Source organism: Bombus vosnesenskii, unplaced genomic scaffold (assembly GCF_011952255.1).
Source record: "Bombus vosnesenskii isolate JDL3184/JDL3185 unplaced genomic scaffold, Bvos_JDL3184-5_v1.1 scf7180000013267, whole genome shotgun sequence".
NCBI lineage: Eukaryota > Metazoa > Arthropoda > Insecta > Hymenoptera > Apidae > Bombus > Bombus vosnesenskii.
The window spans coordinates 1,750,630-1,770,280 of record NW_022882927.1 but is presented as its reverse complement, the minus strand read 5'-3'; the positions used below and the strand labels follow the sequence as shown (position 1 = coordinate 1,770,280).

General features: G+C 35.1%; 1 protein-coding gene across 1 annotated transcript in view; it reads right to left on the bottom strand.

The window, feature by feature from the left end:
- LOC117230729 (suppressor of lurcher protein 1) overlaps nt 1-19,651 on the bottom strand; it is a 524,767-nt gene that overhangs the window by 345,461 nt on the left and 159,655 nt on the right. The window contains exon 4 of the mRNA XM_033488449.1: nt 15,583-15,797. Within this exon, the coding sequence (XP_033344340.1) occupies nt 15,583-15,797 (215 nt within the window). The remainder of the gene's footprint in view (nt 1-15,582; nt 15,798-19,651) is intronic.

The window sequence follows — 19,651 nt, the reverse complement described above, 5'->3', positions numbered from 1 at the left end:
GTGCGCTCGTCTAATTTTTCAATTTAGGGAATTTCTTAGAGGAAATGTGTTTCAAGTAAAATCCAGATAAAATCCGCTTCGTAATGCATCCGTTTGACAAATCTAGACATCCCGCCAGCAAGCAATATTTCCTTTGCGATATTTCAATCATCGAAATCCCTGACCACTGGGATTTATTGACTGTAGTTCCAGGAAGGCTTAGCTTTAGCCGCTTAAAGTCCCATCACTTTTTCTTTCGGATAGATTGATTTATGCATATCTTCGAAAACAATCAAACATAAATATAATAAACAACAAAATCGTCGATTTATCTACTAACTGCTCCTTCGGCTGTTATTAGCGATATTTTTGAATCGTTTTTGTTTCGTTTATTAAATGTCACAACGATTGTTTTATCCTACACGTTTTACTCATCTTTGCATATTACGTGCGTTCTATGCATTTTCTTTACTTTCAAATTTTCCATAAATGTGTAAAAATCGGCAGTCTACTTATTATACCTATTTGCTTATACAAAGTCAACTTAACGTATAACGCGCGTACGTAATAAATCAATTAATCTCGAGCACACAGACTGCAGCGATCTTAAAATCTATCCGTCTTTAAGGAAATGTCAATATTTGATCAGACCTAATAGGAATCGTTCGCCTAGAATGAGGAGCCTCTCGATCGCGACGATTGAATTCCCTAAATTAATCGTGTACCGACACATCGGATTCATTATCAATTTACCCGCGCCCGCACAAATTAAGGCAATAGCTATGATACACGTTGGCTGTAGCGCGCACGCGTTTGGAAACGCTGTTGCGCGCCGTTTACTCAATTCCGGCGATCAACGCGCTCCGCAAATTACAGCGTTTTAATTGCAGAGCACCGCAAACACGCAGATCCTTCCCTTGCGGACGGAACTGTTCGATGTGATTTTAAAATTACATCAAATAATAGGACGGACGTTAAGCGTTGCGTAGCGTTGCGTAACGAAACTGTTTATGCACTTGATTGCCATGATCGTTAGCTAATGAGCTTTTATTGTTTCATGCCGTGGCGTTTTGGTTACGCCAGATTTAATATGTTTTCGAGTGAAGCGTTTAATGGTATATTCCTTGTGCGAATGAAATTACGAAGTGATTCTCCAGTGAGAATTAGGGGATAATGTCGGGCGATTTCGCTTGGGAGTTGCTAACGAGCTTGATTATTTTTCGATAATTGCTTTCACACGGCCTGAATGTTTTATTTTTCCAAGCGATAATTAAATAACCGCTAGTACACTGCATAATTATCACTGGAAGATTATCGCTATCACAAATAAAATCTACCGTTTTATCGAGACTGAGAATGCAAGCAATAGTTAACCGTTAAACTCGAAACTTGTTGCATTGTAATGCAAAACTGTATCATAAATCTTCGTTTCTTTCTTTATCGGTACAGTAAGCGAAACTTTTTCATATCCTGAAATATTTGTCAAATGATGATAATCATCACGAAAAATTAGAAAGTTTCAACTATTCCTTTAATGGTAGAAAATTTTACTTTTAATACATGACATTTGAGAATTAAATTGATGAAAAGCAGAAAATTCGTCGTTTTGATAATTTTTTGTTAATTAGAATAACGAATAGATATGACACGATGTAAACTAGAGAAGAAACAATGAAAATAAAAAAAACATCGGAGAGAAAACGAGGTTGCAGATACGTAGACACTGCGTGTGTGTGTACATAACATTATAATAAGAAGAATAACGCGTGAAAAGAACATGAAAAACGACTCGTATGAATTTAATGTTGCGAACGCCCGTCGTGATGTCGTAATTTCTGCACCACTGACATTTATTACTTTTCCAGAAATTAAATGAATATAAATAACGACCCGGTAAACACAATTTGATTCAAACAATGTGGACGATGATACGGTGGTACAACGAGAGGTGACAACCTATGTGTTAAACCCAATGAATAAAATTTCACACAGATATTTGCTCGAGTAATTTGAGAGTTTAATTGAACGAAATGTCGGGGTGTGTTCTCCCTCGCAACTGTTTCACGTAGCCGACACTTCACAATCTGCCCTGGCGAAATTATCACTCGAAACGTTCCGCGCGGCGAAACTTTTGCGTGTCCCGATGTTTCAATGTGTCCGGCCTCGAGATAACTGATTCCGCAAACTGAAAAGGATCGGCCTATTTGTATCGTAATGACAAATTGAAAAGGAACGGTAACAAGAGGAGATTGTAATTAGTAAATGGTAAGATGCAATTCAGTCCTGTTTTCTTTAGGCTAAAGAACTTTTCTTAAACCTGTCTACTGACATACGACGTCTTATTATTATACAGACTGACCCGTAACCGATGGTACAGCCGTGTACAGGGCGATTCTAGGTGAAAAAATAAGTTGAAGATATGAAATAAGATGTTTTTGTTTAAGATCTCATTTTTAAGGAAGTAAAGCTTGAAAATGTTTAAGATCCGGTCTAATACACGCGCGCGATACATTCTCAAATTTATTTTTCTCGAAAACAAATCATCTTCTCAATGAATTTTAACACTTTGACTGCCGGGTTTCTCCTGTGACGCCACGGTGATCATTGGTGACCGGAGCGCTTGAGAGAATGTTGAGAGAATGTTGAAAGAAAGTTGTCTTACATCGTCAATTCGTTATTATTTTGCCATTATATGCTTTGAATAATAAAAATACTCCCGTGGCGTTCTATGCGAAACACGCGATTTCGGCGTGGCAGTCAAAGTGTTAAGTCATATTCAGTTCGGAACTAACCAGGTTCAAGTATACTTGCCAAATTTTCAGTTTTTTCAGATTTCCAAGATTTTTTTGGAAACGGAACGTCATGTGAAAAAATTGTATTGTATTTTTCGCCTTATTTTTTTCTCGTGGAATCGTCCTGTATCCGGTGGTATCACCACTTACTCACCATCCTGTATATTAGCTTTAAAAAACAAATTAAACGGGTCATAATGTCTTATTACGCGTAACGACGGTCATTACGAAGATTCAAATCGTTGCACTTTGATTCGATCGTAATCCTGTAATTAAAATATCTTGTCAAAGTGAAAAATGAGCTAACGGCCGAGTACATTCGTCGTGTAAGTTAGAAATCTAAAAACCTCTGTCTACTGTTTCCTTTCTGTCTGTGATTCGCAAGCGTTCTTCATTTTACGCAACCGCAACTTCATAACCGCACTGTCACAAGCAAGACAGCGGATTCGAAGTTGTTTCACGGAGCATTACCCCCTTTCCAGCCGTTCGGCACAGACTCAAAGGGCGGACGTTAAAAGAGTCTGCTAACGTCGTTCACGAGATTTGCTCGGAGTTTGCGCGAGCGATGCTTCACCGGCTCTCTTTAACTCGGGTAACCGGTCGCTCAATTAATCCTGCCTGAAGCAGCAACTGTGAACAGCTAGTATCGAAAACGTACCAAGTGAGACTTTTTGGTATTTTAACCTGTGATCTCATTACGGTTAAATGACCCGCTTAAACGATCAAACTTTTAGCTCGCCATCTCTACCGGATTTGGAAAAGTAGCGTGGCCAGATTGAAACGTTAGCTACGCATAGAAACGATTCCTATTAGGTCAACGCATCGATCTTCCATGCTATTGCACGTTAACGAGGATGTAAAAGCGGCAGGCATAGAAACATTTGTAAAATACTTGCAAGAACGATATTTAGAAAATAAGAAGCTAATTGTGTTTGGACTAGTTAGCGGTAGTAATACACATTAACTGATATTACAGAGAGTCGATAAAAAATTTCTTATGTACTAAATTACATTCTTTAAATTTGTATGAAATTTAAAAAATTTTTCATTCGTATCAATCCTATATTTGTATGAACAAACAAGACTTTGAAATGAAACTAATGTAAATATCAATCCACGTTCGACGCAATATGAATCGCATTGTTATTTCGTATTTTTGTTACATCTTTTTAATAAAGTATTTCTCAGTTTATTTTATAGATATTTTATACTTGTTATTATTCATAAAACATACGTAACGTAGAGAATTATTTACCAGAATAAATGGAACATTCTGTACATTTAGTTGCTTGCCTCTCTCATAGATAGAATAATTAAAGCCGTTAATATAAAAAGAGAGGAAAAAAAGAGGAAAAACGCCTGTAATGCGCTCGAACCAACATATTCTATGAATTCTCCGCAAATAAATGGATACAATTTCAAAGGCATCGAAAGGGCTTAAAAGTTAGGAAACCTGATCTGTTCGAGCCTAGAACAAATCACTTTAAACATTTACAACAACGTCGAACAAACGTCAGTCGCACTCGGTATTCTAGTTGTCTCGTATTCATTTAAATAAATTAACCCCCGAAGGAAGAACGTTGCTAGATGTGATCCTGGGACAGAAATGAACAGCAAGAAATTTTCTTAAGTTTCATTAACTTTGTACGTCGCTGGGGATATTCCCTACTGAAACTCGTAATGACGTGGCAAGTTGTTTACGAGGCTGTGAAAGAGACGGACGTGCCGAGACAAAGTTTCGTTCGGTCGTTCGCCATCGCCACTGAGAAAGAGAGAGAAAAAGGGAGGGAGGAAGCAGATTTACCTTTAACTCCTACGAAAAAGTTCACGAGTTTAAGTACTTTCCGTATCAGATGTCTCTTAGGTATCGTTGAAATAACACAACAAACGGAAACGGTTGCATAAAACAGCGGCGGAGACCCAGTTGTACCAATGGGATTATGAAAGAAAATTATCACCGCTCGAGCATACCGTCGAAAACAACTTTCCAGTAGTGCTTGTGCTTGTTTTCGATTCGACTGAATTACCTTTTAAAAGAAAATTAATTATCGATTGAAAGCAAGTCGTTCCCGGCATTGATTAAAATTTTCGCTGTACCAGAGCAGTCTCATTTTTTTAAAATGCTTTTATCAGCCAGGTGGAAAGGCATTCGGATCCGCGAAACGATCATTTCAGTTACACGAAAAAGGATATTTTCCCCAACGGTCGTATTTTCACGTTCGTTGTACGTAAAATTTTAATTATTGAAAGGGATCGCTATAGAAGCAGGAATTGAATAGAAAATATCATATTCCACTGCTTCAAGGACGAACGTTGGTAGTACAGTTCCATTAATTTTAATTTCGTGTCGTGTTACGGTTACTTTTAATTTAACCGTATTTGACAATGGCTATACAAATTTGAAAACGTAGGAAATTTGTCGTTCTTGAAAAAATGAATTCTTCAAAGATCTGAAAGTTGTCGATAGTTGGTTTCCTTTACCAAAATTACGTAATAAAATCTTGAAATTTCACGAGCACTTTGATTGAAATAACGTAAAATGTGAACAAAAATGACTTGCAATGTTTCAAATAAGTTTTATGTTAAGCAGACTAAAAAGATATTCGGTAGAACAACCGTACGATTGTTACGAAAATTGCAGAAACTCCTCTCTTCTCGGTGTTCATCCTTGTGAGAATCATATTGCTCATATTTTATTGCGTGAAGGAAGATTCTGCTGTGGTATATTTTTCGTAACGATAATAGAACTGTCAAAATGATAAAATCCAGAGCGTACGTTTAAACGACCATACCAAATAGCCTCCCCGTAGCGAATCATCTTATAAGATCAAGCTTTCTAACCGAAATGTAGTAAAATTTATACAGTATAACCAGAAAAACATATGTTTCTTTTAATCGCGATCTCAAAACGTTCTAACGATAGCTGGCCACAATCGAACGAGATAATTAATTACAATAATCGAAATATTCGCATCATATTTTTAAAATTAATGAAATTTTATTGAACTTCATTCTATGGAAAATAATACATAGAACGTGTAATACTTTGAACAACGTTAAACACATATAATGTTTTGACAACTCGTGACCGCGCGAGAACTTGCCTTCATAATATTAAACTCCCATTATGCTATCAGAGAACATCAGATACCCGGTGTGATGTTTTTTGAAAGTTCTAATAGCAAATTCAGCATACATTTCATTCACTTCAACACTCATTCATAAAGTCAACATTCTTTTTCCAATGTATAACTTTCTAATTAAAAAAATTAATCTGGAGAGGATTTTACTAACTAGTAAATATAACATTACAGTTTCCCAATTATCCTACTACAATTAATGTCAAAACAATACGGCTCGGCTTCCACAAAAATAGCTTATATTGTTAGTAAATTTGCTTTGTCATATAATGGCAAGTAAACTTCGCCTTATAACAATAGGTAAACATGTGGTAAAACTGTAAAACTGCGAACAAAGTGCTTTCACGATGTAAGGGCTACGGACAAAGGAATTTAATTTCCGAGACGTGAATGGTTCTTGTTTGATTGTATGATTTCGTAGCCGTGGACATGCTCGTTCGAAATGAATTCTTTACGAAGCTTCGATTACCCTTTTCCATTCCTTTTCTTTACTTTTTATTCCTTTCTTCTTTTTTTTTTTTCTTTGTACCAATTTCTAACATTCTCACAGATAATTTCAGGCGAATGGCGTTTCGTTAACATCAACGAGACCGTGTCGTAACGACGATTCAAATTTTTCAAGAGTGAGCAATAACATGCGTCGAAAGTGGTGGCTCTTCCTCTAATTGCCGGAAGGCTTCAAATGGATTCAGATAAAAGGGGAAATCGAATTTCAGTCGATATCTCGGACGGCCAGTCTCCAAGTAATTAGCACGATGCCGGTGGTAGAGAAAGTTGAAAATAGTCCAACAGCCTCAATTGGCCACTTTAATCAATACCGGTGCAAATAGCCCAGAGACATTTCGTACTTGTACCATATTTCCTCTTTATCTTGGCCATCGTAATGCAGAACTCTTTATCACTGAGAGCGATAAGTACTCAGAGTTCGGGTCTCGTTAGAATTTTAATCGTAACTCGTCGAGTTTCGATCGGATAGCTAGTGGGTAGTACTGCGTATATCTTACTACTATTTGACGCGAAAATTTACGATGGCTTGGACGGTTTACGACTCGTTACAACGCTATCATCGACGATTTGCAATATTCGAACAGAGAAGAAACTTGCCACCAGGAGCCGACTTTCCGTGTTATGTCCGAGACACAAAGCGCGATTTTGGCATTCATGGTTCTTCGAGAATCGATAAATGGTTCCACGAGCTGATGTAAACAACTCATAAACACGTTTACTGCTACGATGGTCATCGGTTATTCACGTTTTAGGTACTAGATCTTTTGCAACGATCGCAATGACACAAATTTCATAACGAAGTTCGTAACTAAGAAATTGTCAACGATGTGAATGATTTAGATAACATCGTTAGAAAGAAGTGCGCAAGTACGATCTAATATTTTGTAAAAATTTGACGTTATGGTGTAGTTTAGCTCGGTTTATTGCGGTTCCTAGAGCAAACTATATAGTCGATTATATACTTGCTACGATTTAAGTAATTTGAATGAAGCGTGACATTTGTCTAACATCTATGTAAATCTGATTCGTGCAATCATTTATGGCATTCATGGAGCCAACAATAGTGTGAATATAATACAGAAACTGCTACTATGAATGTAAAGATCGGTTTAAACAGTTATCGAAAAATATCTATAGATGAAAAAGAAATTAGGGTTGCTTGTGTATAGTTGATGAGATTACCGTAGGTAATATTAAATATTCTTAAAGGTTTTAATAATTTGCTAACAATTTAGGAACTCGAGTTTTACCTAATTTATCGTTAATGCCTTCGTACATACAAATATGTTTACGACTCGTTGCACAATGAAATTAATAATTATTAAATTTGGTAACGGTTATGCGCAACTAAAGAAAATTTGTTAGAAGCAATAGTTTGGTTGAGATGATTTCCAAGACATCGCCCCCGCCGTTTTCTCATTAATTGCCGAATTTCGGGGAAATTGAGGCGATGAGGTTGTTAGGATGGTAAGTACATTATCCTGTGATCGTGTAATCTTCTACCTTATCTATTTTCTGTACAGCAACGCGTTCTTGCAACATTGTTTATTTATTATACTTATCGTAATTATTTGCGATATTATTGGGATATAATATCACGTACATTATAATAATTCTGTATCGTCATTTCTGATAAAAGTAATTTAATAATAACATGTACCCAGATATATCCCCTAGAGCCTCATTTTATCGTAATTGAACATGTTTTAGGAGTAATACATTATCCCCAGACTTTATCTCAATTCATTATACCAAGTATCAGTTACGTACTCGATCAATTTCTACCTTTTCTGGAGAATGCAGTCATAACATTGATTTTGATCCAGCTGGTACAGATAATAAACGAGATTTATTTAAAGCTAAAATATGAGATATTGGCGCATACATAATCAGACAGTTGGCCCTTATATTGAAATGGCTCGCAGCACTGCTTCAAGTTGCACAAGATACTAATCCGCTTTAAATAATATCAGTTTCGTGTATTAAAATTGCGTCATTATTTTCTCGTTTCAGGAATTAACGAAGGAAGTAATTACAAAGCGGATTGATTTTCATATTTCATATTGCTTTCGATCAATTCTACCTTACCAAGGTAGTAAAAATTAAATTGTAAATATAAACATTTTGAACGTCCAAATAAAACGTGCGTACATATCGAATTCTGTACTGCTCTGATAGCAGGGAGCAACGCTATAAAAGGTAAAATAACAAACTGAAGAATATTGTGTCTATAAATAACGTTCGATACAGTATAAATAGCATCAAAATAATGTTTCCAATTCTGTGCAAGTATCACGTAGAAAAGTTATAGTTAAGTATAACAATTCGCTGTATAATAATTCAAACGGACAACGTTTCCAAAAACAACCGTGTTCGAGAAAGATATCGCCAAATAATCCTCGAGATGTGCAGATAATATCCAGTTGCATAAAATACTGGACATTAGTGGTGAAGAAAGGTGACTGGGAATCCCGCGGTTCGCAGTCACCGCGATAATCATCCCCCTAGTGTATCGCGCTATAGTCCCATCCTCTGGTTCTTTGGTTTAAGCCCCGTTTGATTAAAACTTCCCGGTTACGAGGGAGAAATTACATTTTAATTATACATGGTTAATCAGCGAACACGCTTCACGCTCCGACACACGGTTAGCTTGCTGTTTAGCGTTTAATGGACGCGTATAATCTACGAGGGAATACGCCGAATTTTCTAACGCATCGTTGCCACGTACTACTGTGAAAATGTGTCCGTAGAGTGTGATCGCGAGTCTATTAAAAAAATGCAATAGTCTTGAGATTAAACTTCGTCAATGGAGGTTGAACGTTGTTTTCACGAATATTTTATCTCGCGGTGATAAAGAGATACCGAACTGAAAAGAATTTTTATTACGATGGCTAGGAAAAGTGTCGGTCATAAACAATGCTGTTTTTCTGAGAGTTCGAAACAATGGGAGGCGTTATTATCGGACTTTTAGAAAGTTGGAATAGAAAATCTACCAGGAAAAGATAGTGAATTATAAAAAAAAAAAATACGAGAAAATTCATCACTGGTCGATTGGCGAAAGATAATTTTTTTTTTTTTAACTTTTAACACGAAAACTGAAAACCGCACTACTTATGGCAGGATGACCTATATTGGCATACCATTGTATTTACCGTGGCATTCACTTACTAATTAATTCGGTCCAAGTGTATTAAATTTCGAGTCATTTGGTAGTACAGGTGGTTCCCGAGTTTACGAATTAATTGGTTGCTAGTGACGTTTCGTGTATCTGCAATTTGTACAGCGAGAATGTATTCGCCTCAGAATTAATACTGTAAGCGAGAGTTACGCTCGTAAGAAGAAATATATAAAATCTAAAATAAATATTAAGGAATAAAAAAGGATTACTAGTCTAAGATTTACATATTTATAAAATAACATGAGATATTTTAGATTAAAAACAGAAATTTAATTCAAAGACAGAAATGTTTAATTAAAAAAGATCTTTTCGAGAAGAATTAACTCGCTGCTTCGTCACCGGAAGAATCGGCAGCTGTCGAAGTAGTAGAAGATGTATTAAAAATCTCTCATGTATTTTTTTCTTTTCTTTGAAAAAAAAAATTGCTCCTAGTCACCTTTGCCACGGGCAATATAAAATAAAAAATCCGATTAAAAGATTTGTAAAGCCAAATGTTCGTAAAGCGAGAATTCGTAACGTGAGAATTACAGTGGCGGATAAAAGGAAGTTTAAAATCGTCACGCTGAATTCTACTAACTTTTGTACCAAAAATTTTTACTATATTGCTATCTATTCTGTGGTATATATTATATCTATTCACTGATCTCATTAAACATAATTCATTTTGCGCAATTATGTTGTCTTTTTATACTACTTATTTTGTACAATTTCCTTCGTCCATCACTGTAGCTGCACTCTCTTATGACTGCAAAAATTTGATACTGCAAAAATGGAACATCGAATTTAATAATAAAAAAAAAAAACAAAAGAAAAGAAGGGAATGTACAGGATGTCCCGCAGCATTGAACAACATCTTAGGCCGTGGATTCTGCACATGAAAACAATAAAAAAAAGAGTTCATTGTCCTCATGTGTAGAATCCATCGTCGAAGTGATTTGCCGATACTGCGAGACACCCTGTATATCGTGTATGAAAGTCGGTTTTCTCTTTCGTTTTTCTTCTTGTGTGAATCTGCGGTGCATCGTTGCAGTAGTGCGCATTCTTTGGTGACGGGTTCGTCTCGGATGATGGATCGAACGAAATGGATTCGTGACGTTCTTCACGCATTACGACAAATCCGGTGCATTTTTCTTCCAGCTCTGTCAAGGTCTTTGTTCCGCGATCCTTTTAGCGCAAACTATGCCAGTGAAATATCATCGTTGGCTCCGTGGGTGGTTAGTAATCAACGATCACGAGGGGACTCACAGTGATAAAGTATCTCGATGTAACGGCGATCGAGCCGAGGAAATTGAATATCGATCGAGTTAGCCGTGGGATCAAGCGGCTCCTTCGCGTGAAGCATTATATGTTAGGTTGCTTTGATAACACGGTTTACGATAAGCCAGCCACCGAACACCGATTTTCCTATCTGTCGTCTAATCTTTGGTCTAACTAATCTCTTTGGTTATCGACTTCCATTATGCTTGGCCGAATCCTGGATGAATTTCGTCCAGCTCGGATTAACTTTGACCCGAAATCTGTTCCGAGTGGACGACGTAGTGGCGTACCATAGGATTGAAAAGCACCAAAAGCTTAGGTATGTGAAAACACACAAAGTGTTAAGAGGAAAAGATGGTTAGATTGTATGTGTGTGTGGGCGCGCGCGCCTGTGTGTGTCAGTGGGAATATGTGCAAATGTTACGATGTACGATGTTTACTAGAGTAGATAGGAAACGTATTAGAAAAATATTTTGTGACAAAGCGGTATAAACGAATGACAAATAGTACACTTGCTAGGGAAATAGAAATTTTACTAAATTTTGAAATACCTCGTGCGATAATCTTATTTATAACACTAAAAGGTATCTATTACCGGCAGACATTCTGTTTCGGACAGAACGTTCGCATCTGAGAAGATAAAATGTTGTTCTCTAAGTTACAAAAGAAATTAGCTCCATTTTGAAACATTTGCAACGCATAAAAGTAAATTGAACACGGTATGTAGCAGAAGTGAAACTCTTTTGTCAACGAAATGAAAAATTTTGTGCGAAACTAAGTTTTTTTTCACCAATGCGCGAATTGTATGGTTCTTTGAGGATATTGTAGTATAACAAAAATATATGTTTTGAAAAAGAAGTAAAATTGACAGAGGAAATGACGAAAAATAGAGGTACACTTAGCTTTCAAAATACATATATATATTTATCTCTTGATAGATATATATATTTTGTGTTTTGTACAAAAATTTTCTCAGACATCTCGATAAAACGTCGAATTAACCTTCTTTCATTCTTAAATACAGTAAACGGTAATCGAGATGCAATAATTCATACATTTCGAATACACATTTATGAGGAAACAGAATACATATTTGTGAGTCGTACATAAGCTGAACGATTGCTGTGAGATAGTCAATGTTCGGCGACAGTCGCGGTCGTCTATTGAACATAAGCATAATACACCTCTTTGAAAAACGCTGATGACAATCGTCCGGAGAAATTGGAGCGTATAGTAACGAACGTATGCGAGCAACTGTTCGTTTTAGAACGCCAAGTTATGTTCAGTCTGGGGATGAATTATTCATCACAATGTTTGACCTTATAGTGCAGTGATACGAAGGTTCTCGCCATTTCTTGCACTGTACCTTCAACACGCGTTTTCTTTCATTGAAATGTTAAACGTTGTTAAATTTCCCAGATAATTAAATAATTTCTTGAATCGCTCGATGTGGGTTATATCGCATCGTGATTGATTTATTTTGGAACTATAGATATCGTTCAAGAGATTAAATGTACCTTTTGTAAAGTTTCGTAATTGAGATACTATGGTATGGTTAAAGAAGGAGATAAACTAAATAAATGTTACGAATTATATTTATAAATATGTCGACGAACCTAGGAGTTGTAGAAGTAGGGAAACGAAACAATTCGATACAGATGTCTCACTTTATGCAAATCACGTGAGTTTTTGGAAAGCACCGAAGTTTCGCTTCTTTTCCACGTTGTGCACATAAAAAAAGAACAATGTTAGCAAGCGTATGAGAAAATCGCGTATTTCGGAATGGCCGAGAAAAGTCTCCTCCCGCCGGCAAGAATTATGCCACTGTTATATGTGGCACACGTAAGCTAGCACACACGTGAGCGAAATAAAAAATTCCCAAGCCAACGTGTTTAAAGCATGCTTCGCCGTCATATTCGTGAAACGTTTACTAACGAACCACGGTTTTATCAAGCCTACAGACAATATTTGCTATTTAGTCCCGGACCTGCTCGCAAATCTACGATCGGAATTTCCGTACATCTACGTTTCGCGATGCCCGCGAATAAGAAACGCGACACGTTCTTCGGTTAATGGAAAAATACAAAAAGAAACCAAGAGGATAATAAAAACGTGGCTATATATAAAAAGGTCCTAAAGAATTCTTCTCTTACATCTTTCTGAAGATAGCAAAAGTTTTAGACTATTAACGGTTTTTCAAGTGAAATTTGCATTCTTGCACTACAGATTTTCATGAATTTATGGAAAATTTGAAGGTACAAAAATATACGTTATACGACACGCACGATATAGAGAAATATATGAAACGTTTAAAATAAAGTATTTGTCATAATTTAGTGAATGAAACAGATCTCTATTTAATCTCTATTTTTTTAGTTATATTCATGAAAATCTACCGTATCGTTATAAAAATCTAATTTATTAGATTTAGGATCTCTGTGTGTCAACTGCTAATTGATAATATTAATTCATGACTGGTTTAATCCGTTGTTTTTTGTAGATAATCGCGAGCGCATATAACATGATTCTGTTGCAGATACCGGAAAGAAGAAGAATGGACGGAAATTGCGCAAAGTTCAGCCTGCGGATTGAACATACCAAGCAATAATTGAACAATCATTCCGCATATAATTTTATTTTAATAAATATTTAATGTCCTAGTATATTTCATATTTGACCGCAATATAATTATGAAATATAGGAATGAAATTGATTTAATTGACAAATTTAGATTTCCCTAATAAAGTCATATATTTATAAATAATATCACAGTGTAATATTTCAATATTTACGGATCTACCTCTCATTGAATTTAAAAAATTCAGCTCGGTAGAAGTTCTTTGTCTCAAATGTAATTTCTTTATCCCAAACACTTTATTAATTAAGAAGAATTTGCCCATTAAATTTTTTCGGATGGCGCATTGTTTTTAGTAGTGGAAATGACAAAGATTTATGAACAGAAAATGCTTGCAGAAGTAGTTACGAAACATTTAAGCTAGATAAATGGTTCAAATCCTTTAACTGGTGACAGTCTAAGGAGGCAAATATCTAGTGTATGAAACATTTCGGAGTTACAAACGTTTACGTCATCTATCGTAACATAATAATAGTTTTCAGTCTTATTTCCTTTTTCAATAATTTATGTATCTGATGCATATATGTATGTAAGATCAGGTCGAAGACGTACATCACTAGTACTTAAATATGCAGAGCATGCACGCTAGCGTGTAAGGGGTGTCAAAAATTGACAGAAGAAGGAGAAGAAGAAGAAGAATAAGAAATCAGCATCCAGTCAGTTGAGACTACCACGTGATCTAGGTGTGTTGATTATATTTTCATACCTTTCTCAATGCATATATCGTAGTCAAATTTCTTCCTATTTGTACAAAAATAAATTCAACCTGTACTAATCATTTGCATACTGTGAAAATGACGTGTGCTCATTATATTTGTTATGATGTGATTTACTTTCTTTTTTTTACTAATACTTGTTTCGTTTATAAATTAACAAAGATCTAGATATAAAAATCTTTTTACGTCTTTTATACCTAACTTTTATTCACTGTCTGTTGTTTAAATTTTGGTAGCGCAAACTTGGTTGTCATTAAAGGGATTTCGTAGCATTCTCTATTCCCGTAAATTCGCGCTTAAGCGGTTCGCACTATAGATCTTTCATCCTAATGCTGAATATCTTCCGCTTCAATTACCTATGTGCTAAGTGGCGTAACTAATGGCTTTGAATAACCATGTACATATCGAAACATGTATTAACTTTCTCTTTTATTGCACGATTCTTGTTATAAATTCCTCTTGTCGATACAAACTTACTTTTCCAATAGAATTATTTATCTTGAATGCATCCCCGTTAAATATTCTACGTTATTATATATGTTATGTAGCGGTTGGATTTGTCATAGAAATTGGTTTATTGTAGAAAGAAAAAGATAAATATATCTTCTAGAATATTATTAATAAATATATTATTAAATATAATCAAATGCGTGTGATTGTATTGTATATTAAACGTTATTGTCGCAGAATATGTTAGCAGAGGTTTTCGTTAGATTTTTGCCACCGCATATAGATCTTATATTGATCCATTGACCTAAAAGTGAATATCATCATTGTTAAAATAGAGGTTGCTAAGCAGTTTATGCAACAATTTATACGAGCAAGAGATCTAAGATAGAACACGTACATGATCTCCCTTTCTCTTCCATTTATCATCTTTCGATCTTTTTGAATTGTTACGAGATTCTATTTTAGGCACGAAGTGTTCAAATGATTTTAACTGACATATTATTACCAACTAAACGATACTATGCGATTCAAGATGTTTTCATGCATGTACATTCGTAGATAAGATCTTTAAACAAAGTTTCAATTATAAATTTCCCATTCTAATAATTCCTATTCTTTTGTGTTCGAAACACAAGGCATCCATCTCCACATAAAACATCATCTTTACCGTTGAACTAACAGTAAAGTATGGTTCTACAGACTCTGTCGAACGTTTTAGTACGCACAGATTGCAGGTATTTCGTTAGAAGACGATGCAATGTTGAACGCAAGAAGCACGCTAGATATTTGAAACTTGTGGAATAGCGTAACTTAATTTAACTTAAACACTGTTTTCTTCCAAAACGCGTGCCAAAAGTGTTTTAGACCCCTGTCGCAGATCGTTAGCAACAATTAATTACTTGAATTAATATTCGTGTCGATAACTCACGTCTGTTGATGAATTGGAAATTCCCAAAAAAGCCGGTCGCATTAGATGGAGGTCCCTGTGTATGAAGCTCTAAAATAAGCGTAGATCTTGAACTGTATAGAACCTGCGGGATGTCATGTAGATCGCCGCAGAGTACACCAGTCCAGGGGGTGTATTCGGAAACACCGTTGGTCTCTAAATGTAGAAACACCTTTAGAAAGTCACCACCCACGCAGCTGGAACATAAATCAATCGCAAGCTGTTAGCAATCTCTTTGTACTTGTAAGAAGAACGTGACCTCAACGAAATTAATAAACATCGTTTTGTATGTATATGTGTATGCACGCATAGACGTGTTTCAAGAGTGACACGCAATTATGCACAGATATACGAAAAATAAAACTCGTAAGAGCGAAATATATCATTTTCAGGGACGATTATTTTATAATATACAAGGGGAAAAAGATTTGGTGCATGAAGAAATTTATAGCTGCAGTTAAAAGAATATCTCAACCTGCTAAGTAAAAATATGCTATCGGAATGTACTTCACTGCATTCATTTCCTAGTTATTTTATCGTATAATACGTATCCATTATTTCATTATCATCGGACGTATAATCGTATATACTAAATAAAGTAAAATTTCCTAGAATTTTCCGATAAATGCAATCAACAGGCATTTTAACTTTTTATATCAAACTAATATAACTAAAATTTACAAGAAATACATTCATCTTTAGAAATGCAAATTTTTTTATCTCTTATTCTGTTAATTCTACTTCGTTTAAATTCTATTACTACAAATATGAAGGAACGAAGTGTGCTTTCACTGTTTCTTGCAGAAACAGCCATCTCCGTACCATCCAGTTTATTTTTTAAGAAAATATCTCGCAGTTGATCGGTGTAAATTTCTGCTTTGAAATTCATCGAATTTCACCTGGTAGCAGCAGCCCCGGCGATAAGATATATCAGATATCGAATCCATAGTACTCGTAGAATAGCTAATTGACTAATTAGCCTCGGCAGTGAAACGGAACAGGTGTTCCCAAGTCCGGCTGTACACAGATTACTGGAGTTCACGTGCTTGGGGAGCATTTCCAATCCCGTGACTTAAAGCGAATACAATGGCAAAATTAGCACGGATTATAATAGAACCAAGTAGCTTACAGCTAATATTCACAAAAACAATTTTCCAGTTCGTTAGCGGTTGTTAACACGCGAGTTCTATATAGCTTCCAATGGCCATCAAGAGTGCTGAAACTTATTCTGTCGATGAAACTTAGATCTCTTTAAACTTATTCTTAAGCGAGGAATATCATGTTATATAGTCAGTCACAAAAGTCTACATACAGTTTTTAGATATAAAATTTTATAATGGAAAGGTTAGCTCTACGAACTTCTTTGGCACGTTAATACACATATTGTTGAAATCTAACACTATTTATTCACTTTCGCCATTATTAAGGGAAAAGAAATAAAATAAATAAAATATAAAATACAATGTTACAAAATGTCGTTATATCGACATAAAACCATAAAAATAGTAGGCGTAGTATTACGTTAATATGGTGTAGCACCCATCCATTTAAGCATCAATAATCTACATAACGTTAAAAAATTAAAGATTTTGCAATTTCTAATTCCATCCCAATATTTTTGTGCTTTAAATGATTAATAACGTTTTTAATACCTTTTGGGAACGTTAATAATAACTACGTTGATATATAAGTATGGATAAATAGTTTTGCGACAACGTACCAAAATTTCGTTTAGTTTCACAAAATTCGATAAGTGTGTGTAAACCTTCGTGACCCGGCTATAACGTAGGATTGGTCGTTAAAAGATTATTTAATCTTTACTGAACGGAAATCTGCGAACGAGCTAATTACGCGCCACAGGGAGTTGATTCGAAATTTACTGAGGCTTTAATGATGCTGTTACGCAGCCTATTCATCACAAGCGTTTGGACGATTTCTAATTAATTAGCGGCAGACCTCTCGCAATATTCCATTTGTTGCAAGCATTCGCCGCAGCCGGTCATGATATCTCCCTGTTAGTTAAACGGAGACAATTACGCGGGAAACGACTGAGTATTAATGTAGAAAGTTCCAAGTTCCTTTCTTAAGGCACGATAGGTCGAATGGTCACACGTAAGTATGATTAATGGTAGACATAAAAAGGTTGTCTTAATTTGCGTTCATACTGAAGAAAGCCGAGTGGAGAAAACAGTAAGTAGACATTGTAACAGGAAATTTTCCTTTGCACAGAATACCACCGTGAAGCTTTAAAACTAAAAGCTTTAGTTTCCAAGAAGAAATAACTTTTTGAATAAATATTGCTCTAAATAGCAAATGAAGGTAATATAATAATTTGTTGAATAATATTCTCGAACAAAAAGTTCGATCAAATAATCGAATAAATAGCGAAATAATCAAATAAATAGCCAAGTTCAAGCGTACTTGAAAAATTTTCAAACTCGTTTTTTTCAGAAACAAATCGTCATACGAAAAAATTATATTCCATATTTTCGATTTATTTTTTCACGTCCAATAATCTTTTTTGTATCACCAGTTATGGGCCATCCTATATATTTGAGACAAATATTTTTGCATATTAAATTTTTGTATCGCTTTTTGCGTAACTTCTCCGTAATGAATGTTTCATACCAATATTAACAGCTGTTGAATTTATTTTCCTTCAGAGTCATTTCTTCGTTCATGCAACCCAGCAGAATTACCAACAATTCGCGATAAGAACTAGCGATTAAAATAATTTGATATGCAAGTATAACGTAATTCACGTTTGGCATGTGTTCAGGCACATGTTAAAATGCGCTTTAATTTTATTTCGACCATGGCACAATAAACTGCAGTCATGTGTAATTCATATCACGTGAGAAATAACGTATGCAATTCATGGAAGGATGCGTCGTGTTTCGTAAAATATTTATGTAAATTAATACATGACAAACAATAATGGTTTCTTAGTTCTTTTATCATACACAGAGTGTTCGCGTTATTATCGTCCAGCGTTTTCCTCGAAAATGACAGAAGTTGTACGACTTGCATGACCAACGCAACGGTACATAACAATTTTTTATATTTACAGTATCTTTCCAAAAATTAAGGGCAATTTTCGATTTTTTTAGTGGAACGCTATATATTTTTTTTACCATGTGGAGACGGCTGTCAAGACAAATTGAAATATGCGGTACACGATGATCTTTAAATGCGTTAGCTGCAATGGAAGGGAAGCACGATATTACAAACGAGGTTTTTTTACTTCGTTTGCGTCTATGAAGTAATCTTTGTTGATATCTTAGTAACAATTTCGGACTAACGTAGAGAATAATCTATTGCGATCCTCGCATTGTTAAAAATTATATTAAAAAACTGAATCAAACAATGTTAAATTTTTCACTTTAAGAATTTTCAAGGGATATTGGCGCTATATGGAGATACACGGGTGTCGGACTCGCGTGAAATTACATATCCCTCGAGACAACCATCTATTCTGAGATAAAATGGTGCAGCGTATCGAGACAGGAGACTAACGAAATTTAGCTTGTACTTTAATTCGTTTCGAACTTCGTTTAATAGTTTAATGATCAAATAATTCTGAAGAATTAAATATTGTAAGATAATCGCATACATATACTATATTATATGTATAACTCGACTCTTGGATATTTATATTTATTTATTTTATATATTTATTTTATTTATATTTATTTATACAAATTCATATCTTTCTAAATATATGCAAAGAAATGGAACATAATATTGAGGTAACAATAATATTGCACAATACTATCAGTGGTTATAGTGAAAAGAATATACGTGTGCATTATAATTAAAATTATCACTGAAATCCTGGATAGTATCACGTTTACCATCGTCAATGTTAGAAGGTATTTCAATATGCAATAGGTTATCGATTATTTTCGTAATAAATGGCTCTTGTTCAACAAGGAATGTATGGTATGCCTTTATAAAGTGACATCATCAACACGAAGAGACTTTCCAATTGATGCCTTTATTACTGTGCGTCAATATTATACGAAACACAAAGCTTTACCGTGAAATGCTT